We start from the raw sequence: 14,340 nt of genomic DNA, 5'->3' as shown, positions 1-14,340 counted from the left end.
AGCTTTCTCCTACTTTGTGGAGCTGCCTCACAGTCATTTCGCTATCAGAAACACAAGGGAATTAAGTGGCTGAGGGAACATAACTGTTGTGGAAGTCACCAAGTCATCCTTTCAAGTTTTTTGTCTTTTTTTTCTACGCTTGCATTTCCCATAGTCTGTAAGCAACGTGAGGGTCCACTAAGGTGTCATACTTTGGTTTGTTGACAACACAACAAGATCTTGTGCACATCAGGGCAGGATTTGAGTATTTATGGCAAGGAAGAAGTCACGCCAATACTTTTTTCTTTGCCCCTCCCAGCCCCAGTTGTTAATATGTAGTAGCAGAGACATGCTGAACACATTGACCTTCGTATATAATGGGTGTTTATTTTTGGAAAATGCGCGCTCCACAAGGAGAGCAATAAAAGGATACAGGGCGCCTCTTTCCTGCTACATGAGCTACAAACAGGCACTATATCAACCGTAACAGGTTTGTAACTGAAGTTTACCACAAAGACAGCCTCTGGTTTCCCTTTATTGCTCTTTGTGAAGCGCTCTCTCTCCAGGAATAAACACGCCAGCGCCGGTCGGTAATCATGATCATCATCATCATCATCACAGGCGGACAAAGGAGCAAGGCTTAGCTCGGTGTGTCAGCTAAGTAGCAGTTCGGGAACTGGTAAGGACAAAACTGGGTACCATTGTGACTCGATGTGTCATTGAGCATATGGAAATTAACTTCTACTGTTGTAGTACCCCGCAGGTCGGCACGTTAAGTGGGTGGCAGTTCGGGAGCCGAGGTAAAGACGAAATATGACTGTTGTGAGTCGACGATTCATTGACCGTACGAAAATTGACCTCCACTTTCTATGTTATACCCACAGAGGCGTGTTAGGTAAGTGGCAGTGCGGGAACCGAGGTAAGCACAAAATTGGGTACCGTCGTGACTGGACGACGTTTCACTGAGCGTACAAAGATCGGCGAGTTAGGTAAGCGGCAGTTCAGGAACCAAGGTAAGGACAAAACTTAATGCCGTTGTAACTTTTTTCACTGAGCGCATGAAAATCAACTTCAAATACTGTGATACCCACAGCATACTGCAGTTTCGGACAGAGGTAAGTTATTGACGTAGCAGATTGTGCGAGCTAAAGCAATGCGAACTTCTATGTGTATTTGCAGAGTGATGGCAAAAAGAACGGTAAGCGGATGGGCGAAGCAGCTTGCTATACAGAGTTGGAATGTTAACTATTTTTTTCTTTTCAGAGAGACTGCTGGTCCAGGCAGTCATCCAGGCGCACTGTCACTTCTTGACATGCGCTACGGAATTACTTCACAACCCGCACCCGGACACAGTTTGCCGTCAATGTACAGTGACTTAGCGACGTGTGGCCTGCCTTGCACTGAACGCTTGTTCGTTTTGTTCTTGCCTGTTGTATGACTCCAAACTCCACAGTAACTATGTTGTGTTGTGCGCGGCTACTGTGTGTTTGCTGCTGGATATCATTAAAGGTATGTGCGGTATGTGGATGTAATAAAATGTTGGATGGCGCAGTCTGTCTGTGTGGCGACCCGGCTATCTAGACTACGTGTTTTATTATTATTATTATTCCCCGTCTGCTTGGAGCTCGGATTGGCACGACCGAGCAAGGGCGAGCAAACATGTTTGCTTGTCCTTGCTCGGTCGTGCCAATCCGGGCTGCGAGTCGACCGGGAATCGCGCATGCTACCTTTATGTACCCTATTAATAAAAGGGTGCGCTGTACCCCATCATCGCGGCTTCTGCTATGAGGTTCGCTGTACCGCGTAAATAATGAGGTACATTTTTTAAAAAATGTACCTCTTGTTGAGGCGGTACAGAAGCGTTACCGGGTTTAGAGTGTACCCGGAATGGCGGACAATTTGATCTCCGTTTCCAAACTAACCGACAGTGGTATCGTCGTCACATTCAGCGGGGACGAATGTACTGCTTTCCAAGGAAACCGGTTCGTTTTCTCAGGGACCAAAGAAGCAGGAATCTACAGACTGAATGGGGAAGTGACGTCATCCTCCAGAGAGGTTGTTATAAGCGTAAAAAAGAATGACAGTATGGTGTGGCACCGGCGTATGTGTCATTTGAACTTCGATACATTGATACAGATGGGTCAACGACACGTTATCAGCGGTTTACCCACCATCCAACGCGAGCATCCCCAATGTGAAGACTGCCTTACAGCGAAGCAGCCAAGGACTTCGTTCAAGTCCATAAACGCTAAACCAAGGGTGTAGCTGTAAAGGGCTAAATGCGCTGGGAAGAGGCGGGAAGTAGATGCCATCCGCGGATATGCCGTTAGGAGATGAAACACACGCACACAAACGTCCGCACAGGGTAAATTCTTTATTGCAACTGACTTTCAAGTTCAGGGAAAAAGGGAACGAGCCGAGCACACCAATAGGAGCGGTAACCCGACACCACGCGTGGGAGTGGCACAGAAATGGGAGGGCAGCGACAGTTTCGTTAACGGGTGTGAGTCCCCCGTGACAAACGCCCGTAATCATATATACATAGACAAAAAGCAACGTTAGGAATGTGTACCAGGCATGTTAGAATAACACGAGAAGAAGAAAACCAAAACACTCTTTTTCTCCAACACACTCCCCCGCAATGAGCATAGCTCATTCCGTTATACAATTTCTAGCGGGAAAAGGTGTTGGACAGCACGTTTAATAGTTTCACCACCGGGAAGTTGCACCTCGCACGATCGCACACGTCCGTCTCGGCCTGGGAACACCTTCACCACGCGGCACATCTTCCACATTTGCCTTGGCAGCTTGTCATCTTTCACCAGCACCAAGTCGTTGACCTTCAGTCCAGTGGAGGTAGCAGGGCGTTGGTGATGTGCTGTCCGCAGCTCGAAGAGATATCCGTGGACCCATCGCTTCCAGATTCGTCTCAGCAACGCTTCTCGGTAACGTAGTATTCTGGCAAGGAGTGGTTGTCCGGGCTCGTAGGTGACTGTAGGCTGGTCAGGCAGTCTGGTTATCCGTTTGCCGACCAGGAAGTGCGATGGCGACAATGGTTCGGGCTCGTTGGAGTCCGAGTAGACGAAAGAGATGGGTCTCGAGTTGACCATCGCCTCTACCTCTATCAGCAGTGTCGTTAGCTGGTCGAGCGTGAGACTGTTCTTTCCAAGGACCTTGCGTAGTGCCGTTTTAACGGACCGCACCATTCTCTCCCAGAACCCACCCCACCACGCCGCTCTTTCAGCGATGAATTTCCAGTGAATATGGGTTCCGGAGAAGTAGTTGGCCACTTCGTCGCTTCGGATGTCGGTCCAGAATCGTTTGAGGTCCCTGGAAGCACGCTTGAAGGTGAGAGCATTATCCGTATATACGGTGTGGCATATTCCTCTTCTTGAAATGAATCTGCGAAACGCCAACAGAAATTTCGCAGCCGTCAAATCAGTCACCAGTTCTAGATGCACAGCTGAAGTTACTGCACAGGTAAACAAGACAATATAGGCTTTGCGGCTTCCTGTCTCCGATTTGTAGTACAGCGGCCCGGCGAAGTCGATTCCGGACACTGCGAAGGGCTCGGCTTTCGTCACTCGGTCGCGCGGCAGAGGCGCCACGGGCTCGTCAGCGGGCTTAGCTCTCCATTTCCTCCTGCAAATCAGACATTGATAGAGAGTTCGTTTCACAGCTTGTCTTCCGCTAAGGATCCAATACGATTCACGAAGCTGCACCAATGTATCTCGCACTCCAGCGTGGAAAAGTCGCACGTGTTCTTGCGTGATGAGCTTTGACGTGAAGCCGTGATCTTTGGGGAGAATTATAGGATGTTTGATCTCCACGTCGGCGTCGCACTGCTGAAGCCGTCCTCGCAGGCGCAGTAGGTTGTAAGTTCCGTAGTGAAGATGTTTCACCGACGGTCTCCTTGCCTGACGAAAGGCGCTCCAGTTCTCTTGGAAAGCATTCTTTCTGTGTTATCCTGATCCAATATTTCAGTGAGTTCTGTAGCTCGATTGCCGCAAGCGTACCTGTAGCTCTTGCCTCGTTGTGTCGGCAGTTGTAAATGAAACGTAGCATCCATGCAGTGATACACAGAACCGTAAGGAGCGAGCCATAGTCCGCAAGTCTGAAGATAGGCGTACTTTCCTCAGCGCCTGCTGTAACCATTGCAGTGACGCTCGTCTTCTTCTCTATCGACGCTGTCTCCGGAAGGCACAAGGGCTCCCCGATTGGTTTAGGCCAGTGATCCTCCGCGCTGTTAAGCCACTTTGGTCCATTCCACCACATGCCGTCTCTCAGTAACACTTCAGGCCGCACTCCTCGTGTTAGCAAATCAGCTGGATTTGGTTCGCCTGGACAGTGATGCCACTGTGACGGGTTGGTCAAGTCTTGGATTTCAACAACGCGGTTTGCCACAAAGGGTTTCCATCTCGTGGCGCTTCTCCTCACCCAATACAAAGCCACACTGGAATCTGTCCAGTATTGAACCGTTACATCCGCGCAGTCTAGAGCCGTGACCACGAAATGCGTCAGTCTAGCACCTACCAGGGCATCCAATAGCTCAAGCCTTGGAAGAGACACGCGCTTTAATGGTGCCACCCTCGACTTCGCAGATATGATGACGACGTTAATACTTTCATCTTCGTACACAGTGCACATATACACCACTGCACCGTACGCCTGCAGACTTGCATCACAGAAGCAGTGAATACCTCGTGCCACAACGTGCTCGTCCCGTGTGATTGCTCTCGGCACAACAATGTCTCGTAAGAGCGGAATTCCCTTGCACCACTGTTGCCACTCTTCAGAGATGTGTTCAGGAAGCTCGTCGTCCCAGACAACGCCCAGTTCCCACGCTCGTTGGCTCAGTATTTTTGCCTTAACGGTGTAGGGCGAAAGTATGCCGAGAGGATCAAGTATGCGAGCGCTAGATTGTAGGAGGCACCCCTTTGTGTCCTTCTTGCTCGTCAAGGATTGACGTAATGAATCCATTGACAGCGACAGAACGTCATCTGTGGTGTTCCAAGCCATGCCAAGTACTTTCTTCCTTTCGTCGTTATCCTCGGCCTCATTTGCGGATAATCCCTGTAGCCCCTTGTCGTTACTTGTCCATTTCGTTAAATGCATAACGGCCGCAGCTAAGACATCATTAGCCTCACAGTGTACAAGTTCCGCCTCTTTCCTTGAACTGACACTTGTGATGAAGTCATCCACATAGAAGCTGTCTGCCAGTCTTCGGGAGGTTTCGGGGTAGGTGTCGATCATCGAAGTGAAGTGGTAACGAAGCGTCGCGGCGAGTAGGAACGGACTTGGTGCAGCACCAAAGGGTATCCTGGTCATTCTCCATACTTCGATTTCTGGGAGCGGGCTACCGATTTCGGGCATTGTGGAGTACCAAAGGAACCTGAACACGTCTTTGTCCCTTTCGTTAAGGCATATCTGCAGGAAACCTTCTCTATGTCGGCTGTAAGGGCGACGCCATGTTGGCGAAATTTTAAAAGTGTCGCCAGGATATCCGGATTTAAGTTTGGGCCAATTTCCAAACAATCGTTGAGAGACGGGCAATCGATATCACTGGACGAAGCATCGAAGACGATGCGTACTTTAGTGCTTGACTTGTCGGGTCGGAGCACGGCTCGGTGAGGTAGATAGTAGACCGGCCCAACAGCGTTGACCTTGATGTCGATTCTCTCTGCGTGTCCTTCGTTCAAGTATCGCCGAATGGCGTCGTCGTACTCTACCATCACGTGCTGGTTTTTGAGAAGTCTTCTTGTAAGTGTGCCAAGTCTTCCCGCTGCAATTTGCTCGTTTCTTGGTAAACAGGGATCACTCGTCTTCCACGGTAACTGCACTTCATACGTCCCGTCTGCATTTCGCTTTATTTTCGTTTGAAATTCCTGCAGGACGTTGTCGTTGTCGTCCTTAGGACCTGTTTCCTTTGGGTGGATCCCAATGTGGTCAAGCTCCCAGAACTTCCGTAATTCGTTCGATATGTTGATGTCGTTGGGGCCAATAACAGTTCGCATGACGCAAACAGCGGAGCAAGTGGTTATGATACTCGTTGGTGCCGGTCCTTGGAGCGTCCATCCAAGCACGGTGTTTATAGCCACCAATGCCTCCCTCAGAAATTTGGTCTCCCCAGTAACAATTCTCCAGTAGCAGTCGGCTCCGATTAGGAGTCCAATTCCAGGCTCGCATACTTCGTTTGTCCCTGGGACGTCATCCACACGAAGTCCATAGTTCCATCTTGGCGAGGATGTCGTTATCTGGAACCCGCATGACGTCAGCACATATTTCTGGAACATCGAGCGCCTCGACTCGGACTTCGATACAATCAAATTGACTGCGTAACCAGACCTCCACTTTGCGACATTTTCTCTGGGTAGTCGATCTAGAGCCAAATGTATGGATGATTAGTTCCTCCTCTCCGACAGGTCTGCACCTGAGTATCTCCGACAGAGACTTCTTAATAAACGTGCGTTGGCTACCGCCGTCCATCATCATGCGTGTGAGCTTCCGGTCAGTGTCGCTCTCAGCATACGCACGTAGGGTTTGCAGGAGCACTGTACTATTAGCGCCATGCGTTGGACTCGAATCTCTCAAGGTGGCCACCACCGCTGGCGATGCGGCGGTAGCCGCGACGGTTGCAGAGCCCGGCTGCCATGTTGGGTCGCACATCACAGTCAAGTGTCTTCTGTTACAGTTAGCACACCGTAGTCGAGCGCCACTTCTACATTGCCGTGCGCAGTGATACTGCTTTCCGCATCGAAAACATCGACTTTCCGATTTCAGTTTTTCTTTCTTTTGTTGTAGGGAAAGAGGTAGAGTGCAGCTCTGAAGAGAATGTTCCGTGGACTCGCAAAATACGCATCTTCTGTGTTCTGCGCCCACTGCCAAAATAACTCCTGATGGGGGATTGTTTTGTTGCCTCCTTCTGAGACCGTCTCCGATATTCGTTACGTTCGACTTGGTGGCTCCCCCGCGTTGGCCTCTCTCGCGGCCGGTCACTTCGAGGTTTAAGAACGTCAAGTAGGAATCAATATCATCCTTGTCGCTGTGCTTTCGCTCATACTCCAGATTGATATCCGCAGGTACAGCTTTGCGTAGGACCGATAAGAGCAGTACTCCGTATGAGCTGTGGGCCACATCTAAGGCCTCCAAGCATCTGATGCCAGTTCGTACTTCGTCGTAGAGTTCACGCAATTTAGTGACTTGACTTGAATCGGATACTTTTGGTAAATTTAGCAATCTTGTCATGTGTTCGTCAATGATGAGGCTTTTCTTTCCGAATTGGTCTTTAAGAAGATCAATGGCGATACTGTAGTTTTCCTCGGAAAGCGAAAGTCCCTTGATAACTGTGATATCTTTTCCTGTCAAGTAGCCTTTCAGATATTTGAACTTGTCCACCTTGGAGAGCGATTCGTTAGAGTGAATGGTAGAGTCGAACTGGTCCCAAAAGCTTTCCCAATTTCTCAGATCTCCGTCGAATTTCGAGATTTCCAGTTTCGGAAGTTTCACACTAGTAGAATTTCGATTTCGCGGATTACTGGGGCGAGGTGCGTCGGTGGGAGGATTGCTTAGGACTTGCTTCGCGATAGATTTTGCGAGACAAATTTTGTCCTCGTCAAAGTCCTCATCTTCTATTGTCAACTCCTCTATGGATGCGTTCAGCTCGATTAAGGCGCTCTCTTTCACGGCAAGAAGGTCAAACTTTTGTTGCAGTTCACCTTTAACTTGCGTTGAGATAGTCTGTTGAGCGAGTTGCGTGATTTCGTCCGTGATCTTTGTCACCGCTGCACGGATGGTGGAACTTTTTCGCTTGAGTCGATCCATCGTTGATTACTCCACGGTGGTATCTTGTCGATAAAGGGCCTTCTTTCCCGGGTTTCGGCACCAGAAAAAATGTAGCTCTAAAGGGCTAAATGAGCTGGGAAGAGGCGGGAAGGAGATGCCATCCGCGGATATGCCGTTACGGGATGGAACACACGCTCACAAACGTGCGCACAGGGTAACTTCTTTATTGCAACTGACTTTCAAGTTCAGAGAAAAAGGGAAGGAGCCGAGCACACCAACAGGAGCGGTAACCCGACCCCACGCGTGGGAGCGGCACAGAAATGGGAGGGCAGCGACAGTTTCGTTAACGGATGTGAGTCCCCCGTTGCAAACGGCCCCTAAGCATATATACATAGACAAAAAAGCAACGTTAAGAATGTGTACCAGGCACGTTAGAATAACAGGAGAAGAAGAAAACCAAAATACTGTTTTTTTCGCCAACAAAGGGATTACGTACTGGAATTGCTGCATGCCGACCTTTGTGGTCCGTTTCCGGTATTATCGATTGGCGGAAGTAAATACGCCCTCATCATCGTGGATGACCATGGTAGAAAAGTCTTTGTCTACTTCCTCAAATACAGGGATGAAGCAGGGGACAAAATTATACATTTTGTACGTCAAGCAGAAGTACAAAGAGGAAGAAAAGTCAAGAGGTTGCGAACAGACAACGGTGGGGAATTTCTCGGTGAACACCTCGAGCGTTTTTTGGGGAACAAAGGAGTCATTCATGAGAAGACTGTTCCGCATTCACCAGCTCAAAACGGAATCGCGGAGCGCATGAACCCCACCCTGCAAGATCAATGTTGGCAGAGTCCAAGCTCCCGCAAAATTTTAGTCTGAGGCCATGAAGACTGCTGCGTATGTCCGGAATAGATGCAGTAAAACAGTTCTGAATGGAAAAGTCCCCGAAGAAGTGTTTACAAAGAGACCTCAGACGGTGAAGTACTTCAAAACCCTCGGATGTCTTGCCTACATATCCATTCCCGATAGGTACAGGACGAAGCTGGACAATCGAAGCAAGCCTGTCATATTCCTCGGCTACTGCATCGACAGGAAAGGTTACCGTTTCTACGACCCTCAAGAGAAGCGTGTAATTGTGAATCGGGACGTCACGTTTGTGGAACAGAAGAGAGGATCATACTTATTACAAGAGTCTCTCGTTCAGACACCACGACACGATGAAGTTCAATACATCGTTTTGCGGGCCACAAGCCCTAACGAGAACCAGACAGACCGGGAAGAAATTCACGAGCACGAAGCGGCTCTCGAACACGGGCCAACCGCTGCAGAGAGCAACACTAGTGACAAGGAGGACGACAACGGGAACGAGCAAGAGATTCGTGAGCCACCCATATGTAAAGTGTAAACTTGCTGTGCGACAGAAGGGCTCGTTATTTTGCGGTTTTACTTCTTCCTGCGCTTTCGTAGAAAACGACTGGCCACTTTGAGGATTTGCCGTCGTTCCTCCCACACATGTGGTCTGGAAACAGTCACCAGATTCTGGCGCCAAGACACACAGGACAGGGTTTCTGTGAGGAGTGCTTCGCACGTGTCCGTATAGCGGACGACAGGAGGTCATAAATTGTGGGGTCGAAGACGTTTGGTCAGCCGGGCTAACTGTTGTGCGAGGGGTGTTTTGTTTTGCTCTATTTTGCCGAGGCGTAACATGAGACGCGTGAAAGGGGGGCATCGGGCGGAAGAAACACAACGCAGAGAGCGTGGGAGTTTTACAAGAGAGAGGGACTTGGCCTGCGGACTCCGTAGCAAACGGACCTGCTCGGAGGCTCGGAGTGACTTTGCCATATCATGTAAATTTTGTCCACGTAAAATCTATTGCTGTAAATAAACCTGTTACCAACTATTGAAGATCGTCTGCTGTCGAGTAACTGCAACACAACCGTCATCATCACCGACAACTGGCAAGCCACGGGGATTCAAGTGAGAGGAGAAAAGAACAAACTTTACTCCATACCTCGAAGGTCAACGCGGATCTCTCGCCCTCCTCAACGCCTCCAGGTGGACCCAGCCAAACCAAGTTACTGTGATATGACAGAAGTGGAACTGAAGGAGCCACATAGCTACAACGAAGCTACATGCTCACCCCAAAAGTTGGAATGGACCAAGGCTATGGAGGACAAACTTCAACCACATCGTGAAATGGAAGCATGGAGTCTTGTACCGAGGAAACCAGGAATGAAAGTTGTAAAGTCGAAGTGGGTGTATCGGATCAAACAAGGGCCTACCGGAAAAATTGACAAGTTCAAGGCAAGGGTCGTAGCGGTCGGCTGTTCTCAGGTCTATGGACTCGACTACTACGAAACTTTTTCGCCAGTTGTAGAACTCACGAGCCTTAGCACACTGCTTGGTTTAGCGAATAAAGAAGGCATGGCCATGAGACAGGTGGATGTCAAAACTGCGTATCTGCATGGAATTCTCGAGGAAGAAGTATATATGGAACAACCACCAGGAAGCCCAAACACCACGTCCCACGTTTGTAAGCTGAAAAATGCAATATATGGGCTAAAACAAGCCGGACGGACCTTGTACAGAACGCTAGATAAAATCCTGAGAGAGCAAGGCTATAGACGGCTAGAAACAGACAACTGCGTGTACATCTTGGAGAACAAAGGTACCAAGGTTATTTTGGGAGTCTATGTTGACGATATTCTGCTTCTATCGACAACCAAACAGGCCCTGGAAAGTGCAATGAAAAACTTGGGTGAAAAGGTGGACCTAAAGGACCTAGGCGACCAAAGTACATCCTGGGAATTGAGATCACATGGGACAAAGTCAATAAGAAGCTCACGCTTAGCCAGAAGAAGTACATAAGTGACATCTTGAAACGTTACAGCATGGAAAATTGCAAACCGAATCGGGGTATTGCGATGCAAGCTGGAACGAGTCAGGCAAAGGGAAGTCACGTAGTGCTTACGTATTCACCATGTCCAAAGGAGCCATCAGTTGGAAATCGACGAAGCAACAACTCGTCGCGCTGTCAACGTGTGAAGCGGAATACATCGCTGTCACTGAAGCCATTAAAGAAGGTAAATGGGTGAAGACATTGTTTAAAGAACTTGGGTTCTGCAAATACTGTACGGAGAACTTGGAAATCAAGAGTGACAATCAAGCGGCCATAAGACTAACCGAAAATCCAGTACAGCATCAACGGTCCAAACATATCGCCCTCAAATATCTATTCGATAGACATGAAGTCGAAAGCGGTGATTTTTTCATTTCCTACCTACGTACAGAAGATGTGATAGCCGACAGCATGACGAAGCCTGTAGGCAATATCAAGAACGTCATATGTGCAAATGGATGTGGACTTCAACTCCCACCAACCTAGATTCTGTCTACGAGACTTCGAAGGTTGTTCAACGTGAACGGGGGTATGTTGGTTGCACGTTGTCAACCATGTACATAGTTTTGGTTTTTTTTTTTTCTCTTCTTCGTAAGCTGACTAAATAAAAGCGAACTGCAGGAGCCGTTTTTTTTTTTTTTTTTAGTTCCTGCGAGCCGACGAAGTTGTTGGGTTGTCAGCTTCTTGTGCGCGTCTTAGGTCACCTGCGACAATTCCATGTTCCTGGATCAACAGACCCTACGGGGAGTGTTTCCACGAGCCTCAACACAACATTAGGCTCAAGACCTAACGATGTCGATGCAATGTTTGTGTTCTTTCCTTGGTACACCTCGAAGTCCATCACTAGTCCTTGAGATGTCGTCAATACAATTTTTTGGAACCCAACTGGTCGGGGCTTCCCACGAACATATTGACGGTGAGGCGCTCTTCCAGAAAATGGTATCATTTGTTCGTCCATTGAGTAGTCCTGAGGCACTCTTTCAATCTAGAGGCACTGGTGGCGAACCGCATCAATAACAGGCTGTACCTTCCACAGCCTGTTCGTTTCGGTCGAGTCTGGAGGTCTTTCTGTGTCCACGAAGTGAAGGTTCATTCTAAGTGCGATGAACTCCTCCCGAGGCTTGACATTACTTGCTACAGTAAACCTTAGGTTCTGTTGCCAGTACATACGGATGCTAGGAAAACGAACACATTCCATCAAGAGGTGCATCCCTTGCAGCTGCTTTATCTTTTGTGGTGTTGCCTCCAGGGGCTTACCATCTTTTGCAAGGCTGTACATGTTAGTCTTCTCTGAGGCGTTATTGAAAAAATCATCTCTAAAATAATCCTTGAAGTACTGCAGTGGTGAACGTACATGAGCATCGTGAGCACCTCTGCCATCTTCATCTGGTTGGCTTGGTAGATCTTTTGAGGTAAATTCTTGACGCTTGCAAATGTGCCTGCGACACACTTTGTGAGGATTTTGGTTTTGAGTTTCTTTCAGTGCAGGGGATAACTGCTCCTGGGAATCTGTAGCCTCCTCACCTTCCTCATTGTCGGAGTCCTGTGACAGGTCTGGTAGAGGATGCCAGCTACGATCGTACTTGTCACAGCTTTCGCGCGGAATGTCGGAACTGTACAACATGTGTAAAATTTCGTCCATGTCATCGTGGTTTTCAGGGTTGTACAGTCCTAAGGCAAGGGGAAATACAATTTTCACATTATTTATTTTGTTGTTGTCATGGTCAGCGGCAAGAGCCCAAATAAGATTATCGTAAAAAGAAAAACATAACTGCATTGCCCCCAGCAAATGCAACCAACAGAATGACATGTTGTAGTACGACCTACAAATGTAGTCAAGAATACACTCCGCGCACTTTGCAACGACAAAGGCCTAAGCAACACAAACGTGTTGGCGAAGGTTATATTCGTTGTTCTATGCTCGTCACGCAATGACACTGCGTATTTTGTTTCTCAATCCTGTTTGGTAGCTATCAAATGCCAAACATACAACAAAATTCCCGATATTAGCCAGCTATTAGTGACAAAATTTACATTTTTGCCCGCCATTTTTAAAATGCGCTGGCGACACCACTTGCGGCAGAAACTTCAACTTGTCGGTACAGGATATTATGGAATTCCCACAGGCATGCGCTCTCAAAGTCTCGCGCTGGTGGCACGAGCACTAACATCAGAAATTAACTTTGAACGTACCCGCACGTTTGTGTGGGTAGGGTCTTAGGGAAGCACTCAGTTTTGTTCTGCAGCCTTACCACTGATGCCCGTGGCTTCGTTGCCTTCAGCTTGTACCACCCGTTTTCAATAAAGGTCATTATGTTAACCTTTGCATGGTACTTTGTGTGTAAATTGCAATATGCCGCAAACACTGCGGCCACACACTTTTCAGCAGCGGTTACACGTAACAGTTCTTCTCTCTCCACATACAAATGCATGTGCTGTGCTTGCCCCAGTGATTCCCCGGTATAATGGACACAGGGTGGATTGTAGTCAGCCTGCGCGGAATATTTTCGATTAACGCTTCCAAAAGTCTCCAATGAAGTTAGGCAGACGAAATTGATTCCTCGTGGACAAAAAGTTGCAACGCGCCATCAGTCTCTCGCAGGCAGCGGCGCAAGATGCGAACAACCGCTACGGTTTGGAGATCTGGAAAAGGGGAAATTTTTGCTTTTACCTCTTTATCATGATGTGAAGAAACAAATAAAAACAGTGCAACTCTGATGGACACCTTAAAGTCGTACATTAACATTTTAATGCGGTTCACTCGTTAGAGCTGAGCATATATAATTACCCTTCCTTACAACATATTTGCTTTATTCGAATTATAGTCCTATTAGGAATTTTACTACGTCCTGTCCGCGACGCTTGTATTTTTAACCAAACTATTTCAAGCGTACTGTCGTCCGACCATACATATTATAAAGATCGAGCCGGCTTGAATGTTCGGAGTTGCTTGCACTAACTTAGACACTGGGCACAGTTCTCTGCAATGTTCTCTCGTCGTACCCTCGCCTCTTTTCTGCGAGGTAAAGGAGAGCACACGCATTTCGCTTGGTCGGCGTCGCCCGTTCTACCCAACGCCATAGTTCCTGCCCCTTCCACTCCACACGACACAATTTGCATTGTCTTTGCGGTCTTTCGTTTTGAAGACATGCGGCGCCATTTTGGCAAACTTTCCATTCTGAATTCCTTTGCTTGTGTACACATTACTCGGTAGCTTAGTCGCCAACCATGTGCAACCAAGCACTTCAATTCGATCCTACATTTTCGAACTGTGTGGCAGTTTCCTTAAGTTGTTCGTATTTCTGGACGTTTTCCAAAGTGCAGCCGCTGTTGTTCCATTTGGAAAGTATGCTTTGCCTCACGAACGCGTGAAGCAAACTTTAGGGAAGCCCTTACAGAACCGCTCGTCAGGTGCAGCTCACCTCATTTTTGTCCCAAAACTATATGTTACCATGATAATAACTTCCCATGTTTTTTTTTTTTTTGAAGTCCGTGCGGGCACCGTTTTTTGGGTGTCCCCACTTTTATTGAATTACTGCTTATAATGATTTTTTTTAGGTCCTAGCGAGTTCACTATAACAAGAGATTACTTATGAGGAATGATGGACATATAACAGCGACTTACGTTTTTTTCCGAGTTGCACATTCGTCAAGATATGGTATCTACTGGAGTGCCTCTG

At 48.0% G+C, this 14,340-nt stretch overlaps 1 protein-coding gene and 1 long non-coding RNA gene across 2 annotated transcripts; one reads left to right on the top strand and one right to left on the bottom strand.

The window, feature by feature from the left end:
* The first annotated feature begins 506 nt into the window (after positions 1–506).
* LOC135387297 (uncharacterized) lies at positions 507–1,530 on the top strand. The gene is made up of 3 exons (XR_010421025.1): positions 507–658; positions 733–779; positions 864–1,530. It is a non-coding gene; the product is annotated as an uncharacterized LOC135387297 (long non-coding RNA).
* Positions 1,531–2,639: 1,109 nt separating this feature from the next.
* On the bottom strand, positions 2,640–5,307 carry LOC135389624 (uncharacterized). Its single transcript, XM_064619659.1, has 3 exons — positions 3,996–5,307; positions 3,685–3,919; positions 2,640–3,621 (listed from the first exon to the last, which is right to left on the bottom strand). Exons 1-3 carry the CDS (start codon positions 5,305–5,307, stop codon positions 2,640–2,642), a joined length of 2,529 nt encoding a protein of 842 aa, XP_064475729.1.
* Between the last annotated feature and the right edge of the window lie 9,033 nt (positions 5,308–14,340).

The sequence above is a fragment of the Ornithodoros turicata genome, chromosome 3 (assembly GCF_037126465.1).
Source record: "Ornithodoros turicata isolate Travis chromosome 3, ASM3712646v1, whole genome shotgun sequence".
Lineage (NCBI taxonomy): Eukaryota > Metazoa > Arthropoda > Arachnida > Ixodida > Argasidae > Ornithodoros > Ornithodoros turicata.
The sequence above is the reverse complement of the archived record's forward strand: the minus strand, read 5'-3'. Positions and strand labels throughout refer to the sequence as shown.

What these genes read in the sequence shown, in the direction of transcription:
- LOC135389624 (XM_064619659.1), bottom strand. Translation starts at nt 5,307, where the DNA reads ATGACCAGGATACCCTTTGGTGCTGCACCAAGTCCGTTCCTACTCGCC. An exon ending in CAACGAGGCAAGAGCTACAG is followed by an intron (nt 3,920 to 3,995) that starts GTACGCTTGCGG and finishes ATGCTTTCCAAG; the next exon opens with AGAACTGGAGCGCCTTTCGT. An exon ending in TTGGTGCAGCTTCGTGAATC is followed by an intron (nt 3,622 to 3,684) that starts GTATTGGATCCT and finishes TCTGATTTGCAG; the next exon opens with GAGGAAATGGAGAGCTAAGC.